The following is a 26,559-nucleotide window of genomic DNA, read 5'->3' on the forward strand; positions in this document are numbered from 1 at the left end:
GAATCTCTTCAAATTCTAAGCCATGTTATAGTGTAATTTTTCACAGTTTTAACTAGGGATTAACATTCAATAATGAACTTCTAGTCTTACCTGACAAAGTGGAGCGGTCATCTCTTAAGCTTTTTCATGGCTGCAGCGGTAGCCGCAACCTAGTAAAGGATTCAAGGAAGACATGGTTAGACTATTGTCCACATTAAGCTGAACTTGAGCAGGTGATGATCATTGTCAGGTGATCGTCATCTCGGTCATCTTGACCGACACAAACTCAGTGGTTCTGTCTCTGAAAAGCAACACAATGGACGATATCTGTCACTGAACCACTATTGTGTATATAAGAATGAGTTTGCATATTTAAACCAGGTTCAATAATGGTCAGGTAGTGATTCCAGGAGTGCCTTAGCCTACACTGAGGTGGAATTGAGAGCACGGTTCATATCACCCAAAAAAGCCACTCTATTTTCTTGTTCTCAGTTTCCGCAAGAAGAGTTTTTAGCGAAAGGCAAGCTTTCATAAACTTAGATAGAGACCGAAATGAACTGTCATTACAAGGGGAATATAGATTATTGAAAGCTTCCAAGCTGGGAATTAAGTTTGTGACACCAACTAAAGGTGTCTGGAATGTTTCCTGGGCACCTCTAGCAAAAAATCAACTGTCTGTTTCTCTCGCTTAAGGAACTCAATCATGCTGAGTTTAAAGATAGTTTTGTAGGAATGAAGTATCAGTATCAGAAAACTTTTAGTTTAAACAATTGTCCTTATCCTTCGTACCTTTAATGCTAAAGGATCATTTCATAATGTCGATCTTATTAGATATTTTCCTTGCATTTTCTTGATAAATAGCACACTTTGGGGTTACCTGGCACGAGGACTCACCTGACGATTCATGTGACCCTGTACAGCGGGAACCCATTTTAGATTGGTCATTATTCACTTTAGGGCAACTGAATTATTGGCTGTTACTGTAATGTTTTTTTCCGTTCTCGACAACGCTACATCGTTCTCGATGAATGTCCTAGCGGCCAAAGAAGTACTTATTCGTTTTACATCAGTAATGTCTCAACAAATACCATGTCCACATCAAAAACTCTCGATAGGCTTTTGAAATACCGATAAATCTCGTTTCATTTACTCTGACGTCACAGTTTCGTATTACGGAAGGATCCCCTTGCAGCATCCCCTATCTTCCTTGCCAACTTAGTATCGGAGGGTTGGCCACAGAACATGGTCGGTACACGGTCAATAATCTCAGGGTATTATGCTGGATTATTTATTTAAGAATTAACGACGCTTCTTGACTACTATGGTCCCTGCGTCGGCCCTGCAGTGCATTCCTGCAGCGTGATTCGATCTCTGGGTCCCGTATTACCAAGCTAAGGTCAAATCCACTGCGCTGCCACAGGACTATTATGCTGGATTATTCGATTGCGAAGGAGTGTTCGAAAAGATCGCTGTTGTGTAGTTAGTCACTGACGGACGGGGATCGAGACTGCTGAAAGGAAGTAAACTCAGATCATAAAAAAACTGTTTTCTCACGGGTTTGTTCAAGTTCAGAGTCAATGTTTATTAGCCGTATCATGCTTTTAGAAAACTCCAGTCGTGTCTTTAACATGGCGACATTTAACTTGGTTACCCTGTCGTCTCTAAAAATGTTTTCTAAAATTGATATTTTCGTCGTCGTAAAAAATGTCGTCTAAAAGATATTATGGGGGAATTATCTTTTCTAAAAAAAAAAAAAAAAATTGTGTAAAGAGTTGGAAATATTCAAGATTACGAGGAGTCCCTCCACACCTCTGTTCATAAGAGTTCGATTGATAAGTAGCCTGAATAAGTAAGTGTAGAATGTACAAAAATGACTTAAGAGTGATTTAGGGATTGAATTTGAGTGTTGGTACGGATATTAGGCGAAATTTTTTTCTTAAGGTACGTTTTTTTTGTTTTAGTTGAAGAATATTCATTTAAGGTTTATCAATTTTCTTCTAGGTTTTCGAAGAGGAAGCTTCCACTTGGGAAGATAAACTTAACCGTGTCAATGCTTTGTTTGACGTTTGGATTGATGTACAGAGACGTTGGGTATATCTGGAAGGAATTTTTACTAGTAGTGTCGACATAAAAACTTTGCTTCCAGTTGAAACTTCTCGCTTCCAGAGTATCAGGTTTGTTTCTTACATAGTTCTAATGCATCTCTCCAGATTTACAGAGTGGAGGTTTGGAGGGGTGGGGTGAGATTTTATGACGTGTAGGTGCCACTAACAAAGATGACGAGCCTTTTGATGTTACTGGATTTGGCGGTGAGTCTCTCCCAGCCGGTTTACTATTTCTGTTGATTTTTTTTTTTTTTTCAGATGCTACTACATATTTTATCAGAGGGGATGGCAGGTGCTCTTTTTAGGCTATTAAATACAATTATCCAGAGATTCCAATTACTGAAAATCAGAGACATGCAGGGAGGGGGGGGGGGGGTTCGTCTCCTTCAATTTTTAAAGGATTGTTTTAGAATCTCTTCTATTTTCGTTTCTTCTTCTATCGTGATAGCTAGTTGAGCTATCACGTTTCATATAATAGTTTTGTATCTGGCCTTACTCTAATTTCAAACACTTAAGTAAAGTGAATTGACAAAAGTCCACGCTCCCTTTCTTATGGATATGTAAACATTCTAGGATCAACACCAATTTGAAGGAGAACTTCAGATTTTTAGTGGATAAGAAGTCATAGATGGTTACGGAAGCACAAGGCTCAATGAAATGTGAATTATGTGTTCTAAAACGAAAAGTAAAACAAAAATTTACTTTCTACAGCCGATGTGATTTCGCTTGTCATACCCGGCAGATTTTGTCAAAATATTTTAAGTGATTTCGTAGCTCTGTGTTGCGAGCTAAAATCCGCCATTAAAGTAGCTGAGTTTCTTAACTAAATTAAAAAATGGGGTTCTATATGTCATCTACTGTCGCTTTACATAATAGCAGAAAAATCTGTGAAGCGATTAGATATCCTCTTTATGAATTATGGTGATGTCAATAGGATTGCGTATATTCTCATGGTCGTATAGGATTTCGGCTTTTCAAAAAAAAAAAAAAAAACACTAAAAGTTCGTATGATTATGACGTTTTCTTCTTGCCTTCACCATGCGTCAAAATATATGAAGCAAGTTTGTCTCGAAACTATAGTTTTTGTGTAATACACTTCGACATGGGAGGGATGAAGCTCATAAAAACAGAAATTATATTGAGGGAAAAACTGACGCAACGAGGAGAGAAGGAAGTAAGTGGGCGAGGATAGAATACAAGCAATATATTGAAATAATTAGATGTTCACCCTATAGTCGTACTAAACTCGTTCGTTAGTAAAACTAAGTTGTCTACTATTACTTGTGGGGAGCAATTCCTTTTTCTTTCTTTTTTCTTTTTTGTTCATTTATGGCTGAGGCCAGATGCTATGGGCGATGCATTTAAGCTTTGAGAAACATTTACAGAAAATAAATTCATTGATTCATGACCATTCATTGTCAGAGAGAATTCATGAGCAATCAGCATCATGAACAGGGTTTACTAGAACACGAAGCACTCTAGAAAAGGAAAAAGATCCATCTAGGAGTGAGGAAGCAATACGAAGCAATCGTCAGACATAGTGACAATTAGTGACAAAGGTACAGCAACAGTACAAAAAAAGACAACTGTAGTTTTTCTTCTTTTTTTGCCGGTTATTACATTTTTGCTAAACATCGTCTTAATTTGTTAAATATATTTTAGTTCTGAATTTTTGACACTGATGAAGAAGGTATCGAAAACTCCGATGGTTTTGGATGTTCTTAATATCCAAGGTGTTCAAAGATCCCTGGAGCGTTTGGCTGATCTTCTTGGGAAAATACAAAAAGCCCTTGGGGAGTACTTGGAAAGGGAGAGATCTTTCTTTCCCAGGTAATTATTTCTTTTCAATTAATTTTTATATTACTCCTACTTCTACTTGATAAATTGGTGTACATCGAACAAGACAGTAGTGGAAGAATGGAAATTTGAGGCATTTTATTATTTTATCGTCATAACTTAGAAAGGAGCAAAGGATAAACTCTAATTTCTTTAGCAATCAGAGAACTTTTAAAGTTTAAGATGCACATCTGATACCATTTCTCTACCGCAATCCCAAGTGCGAAAAACCGAATGATTACTCTGCTGAAATCACGAACAGAAATGGGTAGAAACACAAACAAAAACCATCCTTTTTGGCCACAGGCAAGAGTTCTACGAAGCCTCCCAAAATGCAAAGTCATATTCATTAATTCGGCCTAAGGTCCACACTTTTCGTAAAAACCGCTGAGGTTAGACCCTTATCACTTTCTAGGAATAAGCTGAAATCGGGGTGCTAGAAAAAAAAAAAAAAAAAAAAAAAAACAGCACAAAACCAAAGTGTTGCTCTCGCAACACAATTAAGAGAACTTCAGCTATTTTGGAAAAGAGAGACAAGATTTATGCTTTGTTTATCACAACACAAAGTTTTACTGATGTAAATTATATCTCTTACACAGCAATATTAACGTAATTTGTAGTATCCTCGTATAGTTGTATATTTTATTGTAAAACTCGCTTTGTGCAAAATACAAGACGGAGCTGAAAAAACGAAAAAAGAAAAAAAAGTCGCAACATTATACATTGTAACAACAACATAACATTGTGCAATATAATAATCAAATGCAGATACAGTATTAACTACTGAACAACAAAACTGAGCCCTTAGTTGACGGGTCAAAGGATAAAAAGGCCAATGCTAAATGCCACATTTTGGACAACCTTTTCACTGCCCTTTCAGCGAAATTGTAGTATAATCAGTACCATATCGTGATACAATCTGTTTGTTTTCTAGGCCAATGTGGTAGATCTAGCAAAACTCAAAATATCGAAAATAAATTCTAAAAACTGTCTTAAGACCATCTGGGCCACTTAGTATAAAATGGACCTGACATGAAAAGAACTGAATAGTCACTGAATGCAGCACGCAACCATATCAGCACCTTTCCACTATAATTACCACTATTACCAACTATTTCTGCATCGTTTACGTGTTTACGTCTTTTTTCTCTTTTTTTTTTCAATATTCTTCGGCACATAGCCTCGAAATCCGTATGATATCCTCAATTTGTGGTGTATTCTTATCACGGTTTGGGGCACAAAGGGAAAACTGCAGAGGAAATCAAAATAACGGCTATATAGGTAATTTTAACAACGGTACTTTGGATTCAAGCAATACTTGTTCAAACATTTATTATTGGAAGTAGAGTAAAGGTTTCTGAGGTGGGTTGAAGAAGTGGCACCATCACCCTTATTAATGATAATTTATTAATAATTATAAATTTGCGCTTCATCTTTTTTGAAAGTAATAGAAACTCTAATCTTTGTCCTGTTGGAATAACATTATTGGCTGATCTTCATTTAAGAAAGGGGCGGATTTTACAATATTTTTGGCGATATAACATGGGTTTGCCGTGTATTGTGGACCTTGTTTGTTGCTGTGTCAATGCTCAAAACAGCTTTGTTTCTTTTGTTGTCTTTTACTATTTTAAACTCTCTAGTTTCTTATCTATAAATTTTGCTTTTCTTTTTCGTATTGTTTTATTTGTATGTGTATTGGGGTTGTAAGCCCAAACAAGCTTTGCTTCGGGCCATTTGCTTGTTTTGTTTTGTTATTTATATTAATAAACCCATCTCTCTCTCTCTCTCTCTTACCCACTATATGATTGTCTGTATTCGTGGGGTAATAAAAGCCTTTTCCCTGGTTTATTTCCTTGTCCCTCCATCACCAACTAAGGTATTTTAGCACTTACTTTAACTTTACAAGTTCTGGTAATTGTCATGCAAAAATCGCATATTTATATTTTCTACCATCCTATCATATTGCGTCTCATTTCTGATTCAGATTGATTAAGTTTTTCTTGTTGTTTAAGGTGGAGGTTTTTAAGTTTACTGTATATGGTTTTCGATTGACAATTCTAATGGTGTACTTTTATTCTTAATCTGACACCACTTTTGGGGGGTTTCGTGCTCTTTCAACATTCTGTATTTTTTTTTTTTTTCAAAATAATCTTTTACTACTAAGTTAATCGAGATAATACTTATCATTCCTGGATCAACTAAAAATGGAACATTTTTTTTTCTGGGCAGCTGTTTTAATCTCATTTTTAACTATTGTTGATAGAATTTTACTGTTAGACAGAAATAAATTTTTGGGTAAATCTTGGATAGCCTTGACAGACTGTTTTTGTTACGAAGTCTTTTGGTGATCATTGATAATTGGTTATTTTATATTCCTTCTATCCTATGGGGTGTGGCCTTATCCGAAAATAGTATCTTGGCATTAGTAAATAAATTCTTGCAGGAATCACCCGTCTTAAAATTGGTCTAAGGGACTGTTAAAGAAAAAAACAAATATTCCAATATATCCTAGGCAATGCTCAAGGCACATCTTTGTACACATATGTGAGTTGATTCATGTTTTTAATTATTATGCATATTTAGTCAGCTTTATCTGATTTTTAATTTCATTTTTAGGTTCTATTTTGTTGGTGATGAAGATCTGCTGGAGATTATTGGTAATAGTAAAAACATTACAAGACTTCAGAAACACTTTAAGAAAATGTTTGCTGGGATCGCTAGCGTTATCCTCAATGAAGACGGGACTATTATCACTGGGTTTGCCTCAAAAGAAGGTGAACAGGTAAGGAAAATATCTATCATCTAGAGGGTACATTACATGGTGTAAGAAAATCTTGTATTCAATAATTGGTATTTTATAAAATGCCTTCCTAAATATAAGCAAAATAAGTTTTGCTTATTTGTTATAAGCGTTCTGTGACGTCGGAGTTATTTGACGTTAATTATTTATTAATTATTTGACGTTATAGTCCTGCCTTCAATAAGCGAGATAAATTGTATTGATATGGACAATATAAAGGTCTTCGTATAAAATTTTGCATGGTCAAAGATGAAACAAGGTTGTACTCGAGGTTACTGTGCAAGCGTTGTATCTGAGCTTTACATTACATTACTTTAAGTCATCTGAGACTGTGAAGTTTGTCTGTCTTGTTTTACTTTTTGAGGGATAAATAATTTGCTTAAAACAAAAAAAGCTAATAAAATTGATTTTGACAGAAATTCCAAATGGGTTTTGTTACAAGTACAAAGGTTTCTGTAAGAGATTTATGGTTCGGCTAAATCTTTATTTTTCTGTCAAGCTATGTCAGCTAATTTGATGGAGTTCCTCATAGACTACCCATCATAGACGTATATCAAAAAGTTATGGACCCCCCCCCCCTTATCATAGTTTTTTTCTCAAGAGTCGAAGGGGAACGGATAGTCATAGAAAGTTGGGAAAAGGCTCATTAAAGTGCAACTTCTCAGCTATAGTGCCATTTTGAGAGCCAAATCAAACCGTATGACAACCTGACACCTCTTCAACGTCCCGTGTGCTCCCGCAACCTATCAGTTTATCAGATCAAAATATCAAGTTGCTTTTCCAATTATAACGATGGTAAGACGAAAAAACATTCGTCTCGAGGGACGACGAGATAAGAGTGGCCCCATGGGTAAGGGCGCCAAATTATGCAAAAGGTCATATTGAGCAGACGTTACGTAGATTTCTGTTAATAGAAAGATGGATACGTTAAACATAGTAGAAATCACACTCATACAAGGTTTTTCAGTCCAAATGATTAAAGGGTCCAAAATGATGCCCCTTGAATCTCCTCCCTACCAACTCACCAACTCCTTTTTATCATTGGAGCACAGACGTGTCACACCTTACATAAAACTCTCACTGGGATTTTTCCTTTTTATGTTTTAAGGGCTGAGCGTGAAAATCTTGATCCCATGCCTAACTCCCCGTACCCCCAAATTCGTAAGTGCTATCATATTTTGTTTGTTTTTATTCACAATTATTCCGGGCCCCTTTGATCAGAAGTGCGTGCCCTGCGACTCCCTTTGGTAAATAGTACGATCTGTTTGGAGCTAATATTTTACACACATTCTGTTTTGCAGGAGGATAAATGAAGAAAAGTAATATATGACCTAAAAGGCATTGGATTTCGTAACAAATACATTCTTGTTTAGGTGATTAATGTTACTAAGGATCCATATATTGAGCTCTGGTAATTATTCTCCACCTATAGAATTTTGTAGAAAAGCACCTTTTCTCTGTGACATTATCGTTCGTCTAAAATCTTCTTTTTTCCTACTCCTGTGCCCCTGTCCTTTCCTATCACTTCTATTATTCAGTCATTCTGCAATTTACATTAAATTAACTTAGGTCATAAGCATATATCTGTGCCAGATATGTGCCAGATATAGCAAAAAAATTTGTGTACCTTAGTCGTTCCCTAAGATGGATGATATACTATCATCAACAAGTGAAGTTAATAGTTTTATACAACTCTGAAAAGTTATGCCAGCTTTGCCTCGCACAGAGACTATCTGTCTTGGATTTACTCTAATTAACCATGGCTTGGCTCTAGAGTTTTCTACCAAGTTTATCTAATTGAAAAAAATATATAATTTAGAGAAATGGTCGAGAAATTTTTTTAATTTGTATGATATGACTGAACTAGTTTATTCATTTTAGTGTTTATGGTAGAAATGCCATGTTTCAATGATGATTTTCCTCCCTATTTTCTAATAAGTCATTACACCTCTTTGGAATTTCTTCTGGATAAAGGCCATTGGAGGGAGAGGAACTCTAGGATCACGTTAACCATTTTTAAAGATTTCTCATATACATTCAGGGTTATTGTGCAGGGCGATATTTTTAACGCAATATTATATTACGCTATATTTGTTGCTTTTTACATTTTCATATGTAATTTTTCATACATGCATAGTTTTTTTTGCTCTTAGGCAAAAAAAAATTTTTTGTCATTTCCGTTTCAAACTGTATCTTTCGATTTATTTTATAGCTTTAAAAAAGAAAACTTCATATAAAAAAAAAATAATATTTTATGAATGTTAGGTGGATTTTATTAATCCTGTGAGCACGATTGAAAACCCCAAGATTAATGAATGGTTGAATGCAATTGAGAAACAAATGAGGCACACACTTGCAAATCGTTTGGCTGCAGCTCTTGTTGAATATCGAAAAATTATTAGTGAAGAAAAAACGGAATCCAGGTAATCTCTATCTTCTGGTTTTTTAGTAACACGATAGTTAGTATTAAATTTATCTTTCGTGCTTTATTCATGACACTATGTTTAAGGTCTTAAGTTAAGGAATTAAAATTTTACAGATTTCTTTATATATATATATATATATATATATATATATATATATATATATATATATATATATATATATATATATATATGGATATGGTTAATTGAATTGTACTCCTTAACTTTATTAAGCTTGATTTACCTCTTACAGTTATTCTAGTACCCCTGTTCGTATTCTATCTGCGTTGGCGTGTCTTTTATTATCAGTATAATTATTTTGGAATAGGCCCTTCATATGTGGCATCCTTGCCCTTCAAAGGAAATATATTACAATCCAAAGAGGATTCCTAGGATTTGCTGTCATTTAGGTGAGCATAGTAGCCTTAATTCTAGGGGCCATTGTTCTTTAAAGGTGGGTGGAGAGGGCAACCTAAATATTTTAATAGTAAGAAAGAAAACACTGGAGAAGCTAGATGTTGAAATTTTGTTCAAGAAATAAGCAATTTATCCCATTTTTGACTTCATTCAAGGAAAGTAAACAAAGGAAAAGATTTCAAACACAATTTACAGTTCTTATTTTTAAAATTTTGCATCAAATTATGCTAATCATTAAGCATGGTTTAAAAAAGTCTGCGTTATATGGGTTTCGATGCATCTGTTCAGTTCGAATAATTGTTCATTGGTTTGGTGAGGCTGAAATAGAACGTGATCCATAAGTATTTCTGTCACCCCCGGTAGAAGAACCTTGGGAGTATCTTAAAAATTTACAGGTATCACCTATTACAAGAGGTTGTCAAACAGTTATTAATCAAGAGGTTGTCAAACAGCTATTAATCAAGAAGTTGTCAAACAGTATAGTAATTTAATCAAACAGATCGTAGTACCGAACTGCAAGTGAGGAGCGATGAGGCTCAATAGTAACCTAATCTGTAAGAGACTGAGCCTTAATAATAATAGATACATCAAAAGAATCGAATTTTGATACTTATTAAAAATATATAAATGCATCATGTTACCTATCAAAAGTTGCGAGCCTGAGAAAATTTGCCTTATATTTGGAAAAGGGGGAAGTATCCCCTAAGAACTTAAGTGATCTTAATGAAAATCACATCATGAGATTCAGGATATCAGAGAACCCTTTTGTACAGGTTTAAAGCTCTTTTCTTTTTTTTTTTTTTTTTCATGGGTAATCGTAGTGCACCAGTGATCCTAGAAGATCCGTAAATTGGAAATCAAAAGTTCCATTACCCTTTTCAAATGGCCAAAAATAATGGAATGTACCTACCCCCCTCCCACCCCCTTCTTTTACCCTATAAATATCTTGAGATAGCAGTTTTAATTGAAAGATCTAATAACTTTGTCCTTGAGGATGAATTGACCCCCCACAGCCTCCGGGGGAAGAGCAGCAAGCTATAAACTTTGCCCATTGCTAACACATAGAATTGGGAAGTACAACGAAATTTTTGATAGGGGTACTTTCTGGTGGGGTTGCTTATGTGGGAGGGTCTTTCCATGAAAGAGTTTTCGGGGGGGGGATTTTCCATGGGAACAGATGCTGGATTTCCGAGCAGTTTCTTTTATATAGCAAAACTTACTTACCTTAGGTTCCACTTTTCCTTCCAATTTTGTATCGTAAAAGAACCTGAAAAAAAGAAAATCGAATTAATGAAATACTAAAGACAGTTACTTTTATATAGCAAAACTTGCTTACCTTAGATCCCACTTTCTGCCAATAGTGTCTCATAAAAGAGCCTGAAAAAAAAATCTACTACTACTACTACTAATAACTCACTGCAGCACCAAGCCGCCTGAGGCCAACACAGCTACGCACGCTCCTCCTCCAACCTAATCTATTTAAAGCCTCCCTCTTTACACCCTCCCAGGAAGTTCCCATTTCCTTTAAATCCTTATTTATGACATCCTCCCAACCCAGACAAGGACGACCTGCTTTCCGTGTAGCCCCAGACGGTTGGCCAAAAAGGACAATCTTCGGTAATCTGTCATCCTTCATCCGTAGAACGTGGCAATAAAATACTAAAGACAACTACTTTTATGTAAAAAAAATTAATTACCTTAGATCCCACCACTTTTTCTGCCAATTTTGCATCTTAAAAGAAAAAAATGAAATTAGAATTAATAAAATACTAAAGACAGTTATTTTTATGAAGCAAAACTTACTTACCTTATATCAAACTTTTTCTGCCAATCGTGTCTCGTAAAAGAGCCTGAAAAAAGAAAATCGAATTAACAAAATATTAAAGACAGTTACTTTTATATAGCAAAACCTACTTATCTTAGATCCCACTTTTTCTTCCAATTTTGCATCGTAAAAGAATCTAAAAAAAGAAAATTGGTTTAAAAAAATACTAAAGACTTTTATATAGCAAAACTTACTTACCTTAGATCCCGCTTTTACTGCCAATTGTGTCTCGTAAAAGAGCCTTAAAAAAATCGAATTAATAAAATACTAAAGACAGTTACTTTTATATAGCAAAACTTACTTACCGTAGATCCCACTTTTTCTTCCAATTTTGCATCGTAAAAGAACCTGAAAAAAAGAAAATCGAATTAATAAATTACTAAAGACAGTTACTTTTATATAGCAAAAAGTACTTACCTTAGATCCCACTTTTTCTTCCAATTTTGGTTCTAATTTTGAACCTACTAACCTTAGATCCCACTTTTTCTGCCAATTTTGCATCTTAAAAGAAAAAAATGAAAATAGAATTAATAAAATACTAAAGACAGTTATTTTTATGTAGCAAAACTTGCTTACCTTATATCAAACTTTTTCTGCCAATCGTGCCTCGTAAAAGAACCTGAAAAAAAGAAAATCGAATTAACAAAACACTAAAGACAGTTACTTTTATATAGCAAAACCTACTTACTTAGATCCCACTTTTTCTTCCAATTTTGCATCGTAAAAGAATCTAAAAAAAAGGAAAATGTGTTTAATAAAATACTAAAGACAGTTACTTTTATGTAGCAAAACTTACTTACCTTAGATCCCACTTTTACTGCCAATCGTGTCTCGTAAAAGAGCCTTAAAAAAATCGAATTAATAAAATGCTAAAGACAGTTACTTTTATATAGCAAAACTTACTTACATTAGATCCCACTTTTGCTGCCAATCGTGTCTCGTAAAAGAGCCTTAAAAAATCGAATTAATAAAATACTAAAGACAGTTGCTTTTATATAGAAAAACTTACTTACCTTAGATCCCACTTTTACTGCCAATCGTGTCTCGTAAAAGAGCCTTGAAAAAAAATCAAATTAATAAAATGCTAAAGACAGTTACTTTTATATAGCAAAACTTACTTACCGTAGATCCCACTTTTTCTGCCAATCGTGTCTCGTAAAAGAGCCTGAAAAAATGAAAATTGATAAAATGCTAAAGACAGTTACTTTAATAAAGCTAAACTTACTTACCTTAGATCTCACTTTTTCTGTCAATCATGTCTCGTAAAAGAGCCTGAAAAAAAGGAAATTGAATTAATAAAATACTAAAGACAGTTACTTTTGTATAGCAAAACTTACTTACCGTAGATCCCACTTTTTCTTCCAATTGTGCCTCGTAAAAGAACCTAAAAAAAAGAAAATTGATAAAATGCTAAAGACAGTTACTTTAATAAAGCTAAACTTACTTACCTTAGATCTCACTTTTTCTGTCAATCATGTCTCGTAAAAGAGCCTGAAAAAAAGAAAATCGAATTAATAAAATACAAAAGACAGTTACTTTTGTATAGCAAAACTTATTTACCTTAGATCCCACTTTTTCTTCCAATTTAGCCTCGTAAAAAAAAACATGAAAAAAAGAAAATTGAATTAATAAAATACTAAAGACAGTTACTTTTCTATAGCAAAAATTACTTACCTTAGATCCAACTTTTTCTTCCAATTGTGCCTCGGAAAAGAACCTGATAAAAAGAAAATCAAACTAATAAAATACTAGCTAACGTTACTTTTGTATAACAAAACTTACTTACCTTAGATCCTATTTTTTCTTTCAATTTTCCCGCATAAAAGAAGATGAAAAGAAAAATCTTTTTCTGCTCTCCAGTTTAGCCTCGTAAAAGAACCTGAAAAAAAGAAAATCGAACTAATAAAATACTAAAGACAGTTACATTTATGTAGCAAAACTTACTTACCTTTGATTCTTTTTTTTCTTCCAATTGTGCCTCGTAAAAGAACCTGAAAAAAGAAAATTGAAATAATAAAATACTTAAGGCAGTTACTTCTAAATAGCAAAATTTACTTACCTTAGATTCCACTTTTTCTGCCAATTTTGCATCTTAAAAGAACGTGAAAAAAAGAAAATCGAATTAATAAAATACTAAAGACAGTTACTTTTATATGGCAAAACTTACTTACCTTAGATCCCACTTTTTCATCCAATTTCGTCTCGCAAAAGAGCCTGAAAAAAAGAAAATCGAATTAATAAAATACTAAAGACAGTTACTTTTATATAGCAAAACTTACTTACCTTAGATCCCACTTTTTCATCCAATTTTGTCTCGTAAAAGTTCCTAAAAAAAGAAAATCGAATTAATAAAATACTAAAGACAGTTACTTTTATATAGCAAAACTTACTTACCTTAGACCCCACTTTTTCTTCCAATTTTGCATCGTAAAAGAAAATGAAAAAAAAGAAAATCGAATTAATAAAATACTAAAGACAGTTACTTCTAAATAGCAAAATTTACTTACCTTAGATTCCACTTTTTCTGCCAATTTTGCATCTTAAAAGAACGTGAAAAAAAGAAAATCGAATTAATAAAATACTAAAGACAGTTACTTTTATATGGCAAAACTTACTTACCTTAGATCCCACTTTTTCATCCAATTTCGTCTCGCAAAAGAGCCTGAAAAAAAGAAAATCGAATTAATAAAATACTAAAGACAGTTACTTTTATATAGCAAAATTTACTTACCTTAGATCCCACTTTTTCATCCAATTTTGTCTCGTAAAAGTTCCTAAAAAAAGAAAATCGAATTAATAAAATACTAAAGACAGTTACTTTTATATAGCAAAACTTACTTACCTTAGACCCCACTTTTTCTTCCAATTTTGCATCGTAAAAGAACCTGAAAAAAAAAAGAAAATCGAATTAATAAATTACTAAAGACAGTTACTTTTATATAGTAAAACATACTTACCTTAGATCCCACTTTTGCTTCCAATTTTGCCTCGTTAAAGAATCTGAAAAAAAAAATCGAATTAATAGATTACTAAAGACAGTTACTTTTACATAGGAAAACTTAATTATCTTGGATTCCATTTTCTTCTTCCAATTTTGTCTCGTAAAAGAGCCTGAATAAAAGAAAATTGGATTAATAAAATACTAAAGACAGTTACTTTTATATAGCAAAATTTGCTTACTTTAGATCCCACTTTTTCGTCCAATTTCGTCTCGCAAAAGAGCCTGAAAAAAAGAAAATCGAATTAATAAAATACTAAAGATAGTTACTTTTATATAGCAAAACTTACTTACCTTTAGATCCCACTTTTTCTTCCAATTGTGCCTCATAAAAGAACCTGAAAAAAAGAAAATCGAATTAATAAAATAGATAGTTACTTTTATATAGCAAAACTTACTTACCTTAGAGCCTTTTATTCTTCCAATTTTGTCTCCTAAAAGAGCCCGAAAAAAAGTAAATCGAATTAATAAAATACTAAAGACAGTTACTTTTATATAGCAAAACTTACTTACCTTAGATCCCACTTTTTCTTCCAATTTTGCCTCATAAAAGAACCTGAAAAAAAGAAAATCGAATGAATAAAATACTAAAGACAGTTACTTTTCTATAGAAAAACTTTCTTACCTTAGATCCCACTTTTTTTGCCAATCGTGTCTCGTAAAAGAGCCTAAAAAAGAAAATCGAATTAATAAAAATACTAAAGACGGTTACTTTTATAAAACAAAACTTACTTACCTTAGTTCCCACTTTTTCTTCCAATTTTACCTAGTAAAATAAGCTGAAAAAAGAAAATCGAATTAATAAAATACTAAAGACAGTTACTTTTGATAGTAAAACTTACTTACCCTAGATCCTACTTTTTCTGCCAATACTGTCTCGTTAAAGAGCCTGAAAAACAGAAAATCGAATTAATAAAATATAAAAGACACTTACTTTTATATAGTAAAAGTTACTTCCATTAGATCCCACTTTTTCTTCCAATTTTGCATCGTAAAAGAAAATGAAAAAAAAGAAACTTGAATTAATAAAATACTAAAGACAGTTACTTTTATATAGCAAAACTTACTTACCTTAGATCCAACCTTTTCTTCCAATTGTGCCTCGTAAAAGAACCTGAAAAAAAGAAAATCCAATTAATAAAATACTAAAGACACTTATTTTTATGTAACAAAACTTGCTTACCTTAGATCCCACTTTTGCTTCCAATTTTGCCTCCAAAAAGAATCTGAAAAAAAGAAAATCGAATTAATAGATTATTAAAGACAGTTTCTTTTATATAGCAAAACTTAATTATCTTAGATTCCATTTATTCTTCCAATTTTGTCTCGTAAAAGAGCCTGAAAGAAAGAAAATTGAATTAGTAAAATATTAAAGACAGTTGCTTTTATATGGCAAAACTTACTTACCTTAGATCCCACTTTTTCTTCCAATTTTGCCTCATAAAAGAACCTGAAAAAAAGAAAATCGAATGAATAAAATACTAAAGACAGTTACTTTTCTATAGAAAAACTTTCTTACCTTAGATCCCACTTTTTTTGCCAATCGTGTCTCGTAAAAGAGCCTGAAAAGAAGAAAATTGAATCAATAAAACACTAAAGACGGTTACTTTTATATAGCAAAACTTACTTACTTTAGATCCTACTTTTTCTTCCAATTTTGTATCGTAAATGAACCTGAATAAAAAAGAAAATCGAATTAATAAATTACTAAAGACAATTAATTTTACATAGTAAAACTTACTTACCTTAGATCCCACATTTGCTTCCAATTTTGCCTCGTAAAAGAATCTTTAAAAAAGAAAATCGAATTAATAGATTACTAAAGACAGTTACTTATATATAGCAAAACTTAATTATCTTAGATTCCATTTTTTCTTCCAATTTTGTCTTGTAAAGGAGCCTGAAAAAAGAAAATTGAATTAGATCGAATTAATAAAATACTAAAGACAGTTATTTTTATATAGCAAAATTTAATTACCTTAGATCCCACTTTTTCATCCAATTTTGTCTCGTAAAAGAGCCTAAAAAAGAAAATCGAATTAATATAATACTAAAGACAGTTACTTTTATATAGCAAAACTTACTTACCTTAGATGCCTTTTTTTCTTCCAATTTTGTCTCCTAAAAGAGCCTGAAAAAAAATCGAGTTAATAAAATACTAAAGACAGTTACTTTTATATAACAAAACTTAATTACCTTAGATCCCACCACTTTTTCTGCCAATTTTGCATCTTAAAAGAAAAAAATGAAATTAGAATTAATAAAATACTAAAGACAGTTATTTTTATGAAGCAAAACTTACTTACCTTATATCAAACTTTTTCTGCCAATCGTGTCTCGTAAAAGAGCCTGAAAAAAAGAAAATCGAATTAACAACATACTAAAGACAGTTACTTTTATATAGCAAAACCTACTTACCTTAGATCCCACCTTTTCTTCCAATTTTGCATCGTAAAAGAATCTAAAAAAAAGAAAATTGGTTTAAAAAAATACTAAAGACTTTTATATAGCAAAACTTACTTACCTTAGATCCCGCTTTTACTGCCAATTGTGTCTCGTAAAAGAGCCTTTAAAAAATCGAATTAATAAAATACTAAAGACAGTTACTTTTATATAGCAAAACTTACTTACCGTAGATCCCACTTTTTTTGCCAATCGTGCCTCGTAAAAGAGCCTGAAAAAGAAACTTGAATTAATAAAATACTAAAGACAGTTACTTTTCTATAGAAAAACTTTCTTACCTTAGATCCCACTTTTTTTGCCAATCGTGCCTCGTAAAAGAGCCTGAAAAAGAAACTTGAATTAATAAAATACTAAAGACAGTTACTTTTATATAGCAAAACTTACTTACCTTAGATCCCACTTTTTCTTCCAATTTTGCCTAGTAAAATAACCTGAAAAAAAGTAAATCGAATTAATAAAATACTAAAGACAGTTACTTTTATATAGCAAAACTTACTTAGCTTTGATCCCACTTTTTCTTCCAATTTTGGCTCGTAAAAGAACCTGAAAAAAGAAAATGAATTAATAAAATACATAAAGAATTAATAAAGACAGTTACTTTTTAATAGTAAAACACTTACATGAGATCTCTTTTTTATTCCAATGGTGCGTATTTTTTTCCTCCACCTTAAGTACAAAAAAATAGACTAAAAGGTTACGTATATTGCATATGAATATATACTCAGCATGACGTCATGTCAGTTTCGCTCATGACGTCACGATTACAAAGCAAACTAATAAAATACTAGCTAACGTTACATTTATATAACAAAACTTACTTACCTTAGATCCCTTTTTTTCTTTCAATTTTGCCGCATAAAAGAACCTGAAAAAAGAAAATCTTTTTCTACTTTCCAATTTTGCCTTGTAAAAGAACCTGAAAAAAAGAAAATCGAACTAATAAAATACTAAAGACAGTTACATTTATATAGCAAAACCTACCTTGGATCCCACTTTTTCTTCCAATTGTGCCTCGTAAAAGAACCTGAAAAAAAGAAAATTGAATTTATAAAATATTAAAGACAGTTACTTTTATATAGCATAACTTACTTACCTTAGATCCCACTTTTTCTTCCAATTTGCATCGTAAAAGAACCTAAAAAAAAAAGGAAAATTAAATTAATAAAATACTAAAGACAGGTACTTTTATATAGCAAAACTTACCTTGGATCCCACTTTTTCTTCCAATTGTGCCTCGTAAAAGAACCTGAAAAAAAGAAAATTGAATTTATAAAATATTAAAGACAGTTACTTTTATATAGCAAAACTTACTTACCTTAGATCCTACTTTTTCTTTGAGTTTTGCCTCGTAAAAGAACCTGAAAGAAAATTGAATTAATAAAATACTAAAGACAGTTATGTTTATATAGCAAAACTTACTTACCTTAGATCCTACTTTTTCTTCGAGTTTTGCCTCGTAAAAGAACCTGAAAAAAAATTAATTAATAAAATACTAAAGACAGTTACTTTTATATAGCAAAATGTATTTACCTTAGATCCAAACTATATATAGCAAATCTTACTTACATTAGATCCCACTTTTTCTTCCTATTTTGCCTCGTAAAAGAACCTGAAAAAAAGAAAATTGAATTTATAAAATACTAAAGACAGTTACTTTTGTATAGCAAAACTTACTTACCTTACATCCCACTTTTTCATCCAGTTTTGCCTCGTAAAAGATCCTGAAAAAAATTGAATTAATAAAATGCCAAAGACAGTTACTTTTATATAGCAAAACGTATTTACCTTAGTTCCCACTTTCTCTTCCAATTGTGCCTCGTAAAAAAACCTGAAAAAAAGAAAATTGAATTTATAAAATACTTAAGACAGTTACTTTTATAGCAAAACTTACTTACCTTATAGCCCACTTTTTCTGCCAATCGTGTCTCGTAAAAGAGCCTGAAAAAGAGAAAATCCAATTAATAATATACTAGACTCTAAAAAAAAAGAAATGCTTAAAATAAAGAAAATTGAATTAATAAAATACGTAAAGAATTAATAAAGACAGTTACTTTTTAATAGTAAAACACTTACCTGAGATCTCTTTTTTCTTCCAATCGTGCGTGTTTTTTTCCTCCACCTTAAGTACAAAAAAATAGACTAAAAGGTTACGTATATTGCATTTGAATATATACTCAGCATGACGTCATGTCAGTTTCGCTCATGACGTCACGATTACAAAGCAAACTAATAAAACACTAGCTAACGTTACTTTTATATAACAAAACTTACTTACCTTAGATCCCATTTTTTCTTTCAATTTTGCCGCATAACAGAACCTGAAAAAAAGAAAATCTTTTTCTACTTTCCAATTTTGCCTCGTAAAAGAACCTGAAAAAAAGAAAATCGAACTAATAAAATACTAAACAGTTACATTTATATAGCAAAACTTACTTACCTTTGATCCTTTTTTTTCCAATTGTGCCCTGTAAATGAACCTGAAAAAAAGAAAACTGAAATAATAAAATACTTAAGGCAGTTACTTTTATATAGCAAAACTTACTTACCTTAGATTCCACTCTTTCTGCCAATTTTGCATCTTTAAAGAACGTGAAAAAAAGAAAATCGAATTAATAAAATACTAAAGATAGTTACTTTTATATAGCAAAACTTAATTACCTAAGATCCCACTTTGTCTTCCAATTTTGCATCGTAAAAGAACCTGAAAAAATGAAAATCGAATTAATAAAATACTAAAGACAGCTACTTTAAATAGCAAAACTTACTTACTTAAGATCCCACTTTTTCTTCCAATTGTGCCTCGTAAAAGAACCTGAAAAAAAAAGAAAATCGTATTAATAAAATACTAAAGACAGTTACTTTTATATAGCAAAACTTACTTACCTTAGATCCCGCTTTTTCTTCCCATTTTGTGTCGTAAGAGAACCTGAAAAAAAGAAAATCGAATTAATAAAATACTGAAGACAGTTATTTTTATATAGCAAAATTTTCTTACCTTAGATCCCACTTTTTCATCCAATTTCGTCTCGCAAAAGAGCCTGAAAAAAAGAAAATCGAATTAATAAAATACTGAAGACAGTTACTTTTATATAGCAAAACTTACTTACCTTAGATCCCACTTTTTCTTCCAATTTTGTCTCGTAAAAGAGCCTAAAAAAAGAAAATCGAATTAATAAAATACTAAAGACAGTTACTTTTCTATAGCAAAAATTACTTACCTTAGATCCCACTTTTTCTTCCAATTTTGCCTAGTAAAATAACCTGAAAAAAAGTAAATCGAATTAATAAAATACTAAAGACAGTTACTTTTATATAGCAAAACTTACTTAACTTAGATCCTACTTTTTCTTCCAATTGTGCCTCGTAAAAGAACCTGAAAAAGAGAAATTGAATTAATAAAATACTAAAGACAGTTATTTTTATGTAACAGAACTTGCTTACCTTAGATCCCACTTTTGCTTCCAATTTTGCCTCGTAAAAGAATCTGAAAAAAAGAAAATCGAATTAATAGATTACTAAAGACAGTTACTTTTATATAGCAAAACTTAATTATCTTAGATTCTATTTTTTCTTCCAATTTTGTCTCGTAAAAGAGCCTGAAAAAAGAAAGTTGAATTAACAAAATACTAAAGAAAGTTGCTTTTATATTGCAAAACTTACTTACCTTAGATCCCACTTTTTCTTCCAATTGTACCTCATAAAAGAACCTGAAAAAAAAGAAAATCGAATTAATAAAATATAAAAGACAGGTACTTTTATATAGCAAAACTTAATTACCTTAGATCCCACTTTTTCTTCCAATTTTGTCTCGTAAAAGAGCCAAAAAAAAAAGAAAATCGAATTAATAAAATACTAAAGACAGTCACTTTTATATAGCAAAATTTACATACCTTTGATCCCACTTTTTCATCTAATTTTGTCACGTAAAAGAGCCTAAAAAAAAAAGAAAATCGAATTAATTCAATACTAAAGACAGTTACTTTTATATAGTAAAATTTACTTACCTTAGATGCCTTTTTTTCTTCCAATTTTGTCTCCTAAAAGAGCCTGAAAAAAATTAAATCGAATTAATAAAACACTAAAGACAGTTACTCTTATATAGCAAAACTTATTCACCTTAGATCCCACATTTTCTTCCAATTTTGTCTCGTATAAGAGCCAAAAAAAAGAAAATCGAATTAATAAAATAAGACAGTTACTTTTGTATAGCAAAACTTACTTACCTTAGATCCCACTTTTATTTCCGATTTTGCCTCGTAAAAGAACCTGAAAAAAGGAAATTGAATTAATAAAACACTACAGACAGTTACTTTTCTTTAGCAAAACTTCTTACCTTAGATCCCACTTTTTTTTCCCAATCATGTCTTGTAAAAGAGCCTGAAAAAAAAGAATATCGAATTAATAAAATACTAAAGACAGTTATTTTTATATAGCAAAACCTACTTACCTTAGATCCCACTTTTTCTTCCAATTTGCATCGTAAAAGAACCTAAAAAAAAGGAAATTAAATTAATAAAATACTAAAGACAGTTACTTTTATATAGCAAAACTTACCTTGGATCCCACTTTTTCTTCCAATTGTGCCTTGTAAAAGCGTAAAAGAACCTGAAAAAAGAAAATTGAATTAATAAAATACATAAAGAATTAATAAAGACAGTTAGTTTTTAATAGTAAAACACTTACCTGAGATCTCTAATTTCTTCCAATCGTGCGTGTTTTTTTCCTCCACCTTAAGTACAAAAAATAGACTAAAAGATATTGCATATGAATATATACTCAGCATGACGTCATGTCAGTTTCGCTCATGACGTCACGATTACAAAGCAAACTAATAAAATACTAGCTAACGTTACTTTTATATAACAAAACTTACTTACCTTAGATCCTTACTTACATTTTTTCTTTCAATTTTGCCGCATAAAAGAACCTGAAAAAAAGAAAATCTTTTTCTACTTTCCAATTTTGCCTTGTAAAAGAACCTGAAAAAAAGAAAATCGAACTAATAAAATACTAAAGACAGTTACATTTATATAGCAAAACTTACTTACCTTTGATCCTTTTTTTTCTTCCAATTGTGCCTCGTAAAAGAACCTGAAAAAAAGAAAACTGAAATAATAGAATACTTAAGGCAGCTACTTTTATATAGCAAAACTTACTTACCTTAGATTCCACTCTTTCTGCCAATTTTGCATCTTTAAAGAACATGAAAAAAAGAAAATCGAATTAATAAAATACTAAAGACAGTTACTTTTATATAGCAAAACTTAATTACCTAAGATCCCACTTTTTCTTCCAATTGTGCCTCGTAAAAGAACCTGAAAAAAAAGAAAATCGTATTAATAAAATACTAAAGACAGTTACTTTTATATAGCAAAACTTACTTACCTTAGATCCCGCTTTTTCTTCCAATTTTGCCTCGTAATAGAACCTGAAAAAAAGAAAATCGAATCAATAAAATACTGAAGACAGTTATTTTTATATAGCAAAATTTTCTTACCTTAGATCCCACTTTTTCATCCAATTTTGTCTCGCAAAAGAGCCTGAAAAAAAGAAAATCGAATTAATAAAATACTAAAGACAGTTACTTTTATATAGCAAAACTTACTTACCTTAGATCTCACTTTTTCTTCCAATTTTGTCTTGTAAAAGAGCCTAAAAAAAGAAAATCGAATTAATAAAATACTAAAGACAGTTACTTTTCTATAGCAAAAATCACTTACCTTAGATCCCACTTTTTCTTCTTAATTACCTAAGATCCCACTTTGTCTTCCAATTTTGCATCGTAAAAGAACCTGAAAAGATGAAAATCGAATTAATAAAATACTAAAGACAGCTACTTTAAATAGCAAAACTTACTTAAGATCCCACTTTTTCTTCCAATTGTGCCTCGTAAAAGAACCTGAAAAAGAGAAATCGAATTAATAAAATACTGAAGACAGTTATTTTTATATAGCAAAATTTTCTTACCTTAGATCCCACTTTTTCATCCAATTTCGTGTCGCAAAAGAGCCTGAAAAAAAGAAAATCGCTTTTTCTTCCCATTTTGCCTCGTAATAGAACTTGAAAAAAAGAAAATCGAATTAATAAAATATTGAAGACAGTTATTTTTATATAGCAAAATTTTCTTACCTTAAATCCCACTTTTTCATCCAATTTTGTCTCGCAAAAGAGCCTGAAAAAAAGAAAATCGAATTAATAAAATACTAAAGACAGTTACTTTTATATAGCAAAACTTACTTACCTTAGATCCCACTTTTTCTTCCAATTTTGTCTCGTAAAAGAGCCTAAAAAAAGAAAATCGAATTAATAAAATACTAAAGACAGTTACTTTTCTATAGCAAAAATTACTTACCTTAGATCCCACTTTTTCTTCCAATTTCGCCTAGTAAAATAACCTGAAAAAAAGTAAATCGAATTAATAAAATACTAAAGACAGTTACTTTTATATAGCAAAACTTACTTACCTTAGATCCTACTTTTTCTTCCAATTGTGCCTCGTAAAAGAACCTGAAAAAGAGAAATTGAATTAATAAAATACTAAAGACAGTTATTGTTATGTAACAGAACTTGCTTACCTTAGATCCCACTTTTGCTTCCAATTTTGCCTCGTAAAAGAATCTGAAAAAGAGTAAATCGAATTTATAGATTACTAAAGACAGTTACTTTTATATAGCAAAACTTAATTATCTTAGATTCTATTTTTTCTTCCAATTTTGTCTCGTAAAAGAGCCTGAAAAAAGAAAGTTGAATTAATAAAATACTAAAGAAAGTTGCTTTTATATAGCAAAACTTACTTACCTTAGATCACACTTTTTCTTCCAATTGTGCCTCATAAAAGAACCTGAAAAAAAAGAAAATCGAATTAATAAAATTCTAAAGGCAGTTACTTTTATATAGCAAAACTTAATTACCTTATTTCCCACTTTTTCTGCCAATCATGTCTCGTAAAAGAGCCTGAAAAAGAGAAAATCCAATTAATAATATACTAGACTTTAAAAAAAAGAAATGCTAAAAAAAGTAAATTGAATTAATAAAATACTAAAGACAGTTATTTTTATATGGCAAAATTTTCTTCCCTTAGATCCCACTTTTTTTCCAATTTTGCCTAGTAAAATAACCTGAAAAAAGTAAATCGAATTAATAAAATACTAAAGACAGTTACTTTTATATAGCAAAACTTACTTACCTTAGATCCTACTATTTTTTCCAATTTTGCATCGTAAACGAACATGAAAAAAAAAGAAAATCGAATTAATAAATTACTAAAGACAATTAATTTTATATAGTAAAAGTTAGTTACCTTAGATCCCACGTTTTCTTCCAATTGTGCCTCATAAAAGAACCTAAAAAAAAGAAAATCGAATTAATAGATTACTGAAGACAGTTACTTTTATATAGCAAAACTCAGTGATCTTAGATTCCATTTTTTCTTCAAGTTTTGTCTCGTAAAAGACCCTGAAAAAAAGAAAATTGAATTAGTAAAATACTAAAGATAATTACTTTTATATAAAAAACTTACTTACCTTAGATCCCACTTTTCCTTCCAATTTTGCCTCGTAAAAAAACCTGAAAAAAAGAAAATCGAATATATAAAATACTAAAGACAGTTACTTTTTTTATATATAGCAAAATTTACTTACCTTAGATCCCACTTTTTCATCCAATTTTGTCTCGTAAAAGAGCCTAAAAAAAAAGAAAATCGAATTAATACAATACTAAAGACAGTTACTTTTATATAGTAAAACTTACCTTAGATGCCTTTTTTTTCTTCCAATTTCGTCTCCTAAAAGAGCCTGAAAAAAAGTAAATCGAATTAATAAAATACTAAAGACAGTTACTCTTATATAGCAAAACTTATTCACCTTAGATCCCACTTTTTCTTCCAATTTTGTCTCGTAAAAGAGCCAAAAAAAAAGAAAATCGAATTAATAAAATACTAAAGACAGTTACTTTTGTATAGCCAAACTTACTTACCTTAGATCCCACTTTTATTTCCGATTGTGCCTCGTAAAAGAACCTGAAAAAAGGAAATTGAATTAATAAAACACTACAGACAGTTACTTTTCTATAGCAAAATGTATTTACCTTAGATCCAAACTATATATAGCAAATCTTACTTACATTAGATCTCACTTTTTCTTCCTATTTTGCCTCGTAAAAGAATCTGAAAAAAAGAAAATTGAATTTATAAAATAATGAAGACAGTTACTTTTATATAGCAAAACTTACTTACCTTATTTCCCACTTTTTCTGCCAATCATGTCTCGTAAAAGAGCCTGAAAAAGAGAAAATTCAATTAATAATATACTAGACGTTATCGTGTCTCGTAAAAGAGCCTGAAAAAGAGAAAATCGAATTAATAATATACTAAACACAGTTACTTTTATATAGCAAAACTTACTTAGCTTTGATCCCACTTTTTCTTCCAATTTTGGCTCGTAAAAGAACCTGAAAAAAAAATGAATTAATAAAATACATAAAGAATTAATAAAGACAGTTACTTTTTAATAGTAAAACACTTACCTGAGATCTCTTTTTTCTTCCAATGGTGCGTGTTTTTTTCCTCCACCTTAAGTACAAAAAAATAGACTAAAAGGTTACGTATATTGCATATGAATATATACTCAGCATGACGTCATGTCAGTTTCGCTCATGACGTCACGATTACAAAGCAAACTAATAAAATACTAGCTAACGTCACATTTATATAACAAAACTTACTTACCTTAGATCCCTTTTTTTCTTTCAATTTTGCCGCATAAAAGAACCTGAAAAAAAGAAAATATTTTTCTACTTTCCAATTTTGCCTTGTAAAAGAACCTGAAAAAAAGAAAATCGAACTAATAAAATACTAAAGACAGTTACATTTATATAGCAAAACTTACCTTGGATCCCACTTTTTCTTCCAATTGTGCCTCGTAAAAGAACCTGAAAAAAAGAAAATTGAATTTATAAAATATTAAAGTCAGTTACTTTTATATAGCAAAACTTACTTACCTTAGATCCCACTTTTGCTTCCAATTTTGCCTCGTAAAAGAATCTGAAAAAAAGAAAATCGAATTAATAGATTATTAAAGACAGTTTCTTTTATATAGCAAAACTTAATTATCTTAGATTCCATTTATTCTTCCAATTTTGTCTCGTAAAAGAGCCTGAAAAAAAGAAAATTGAATTAGTAAAATATTAAAGACAGTTGCTTTTATATGGCAAAACTTACTTACCTTAGATCTCACTTTTTCTTCCAATTTTGCCTCATAAAAGAACCTGAAAAAAAGAAAATCGAATGAATAAAATACTAAGAGAAAACTGAAAAAGAAACTGAACCTGAAAAAGAGAAATTGAATTAATAAATTACTAAAGACAGTTATTTTTATGTAACAGAACTTGCTTACCATAGATCCCACTTTTGCTTCCAATTTTGCCTCGTAAAAGAATCTGAAAAAAAGAAAATCGAATTAATAGATTACTAAAGACGGTTATTTTTACATAGCAAAACTTAATTATCTAAAGACAGTTACTTTTATATAAAAAACATACTTATCTTAGATCCCGCTTTTTCTTCCAATTTTGTCTCGTAAAAGAGCTTGAAAAAAAGAAAATTGAATTAGTAAAATACCAAAAGATAATTACTTTTATATAAAAAATTACTTACCTTAGATTCCACTTTTCCTTCCAATTTTGCCTCGTAAAAGAACCTGAAAAAAAGAAAATCG

At 30.9% G+C, this 26,559-nt stretch overlaps 1 protein-coding gene across 1 annotated transcript in view; it reads left to right on the top strand.

Moving 5' to 3' along the window:
* Nucleotides 1–26,559, top strand: part of LOC136034766 (dynein heavy chain, cytoplasmic-like) — a gene marked incomplete in the record, with an annotated part of 269,617 nt that overhangs the window by 112,033 nt on the left and 131,025 nt on the right. The window contains 4 exon segments of the mRNA XM_065716167.1: nt 1,981–2,153; nt 3,747–3,914; nt 6,537–6,702; nt 8,986–9,143. Coding sequence (XP_065572239.1) covers nt 1,981–2,153; nt 3,747–3,914; nt 6,537–6,702; nt 8,986–9,143 — 665 coding nt within the window.

This window comes from Artemia franciscana, chromosome 13 (genome assembly GCF_032884065.1).
Source record: "Artemia franciscana chromosome 13, ASM3288406v1, whole genome shotgun sequence".
In the NCBI taxonomy this organism is placed as follows: Eukaryota; Metazoa; Arthropoda; class Branchiopoda; order Anostraca; family Artemiidae; genus Artemia; species Artemia franciscana.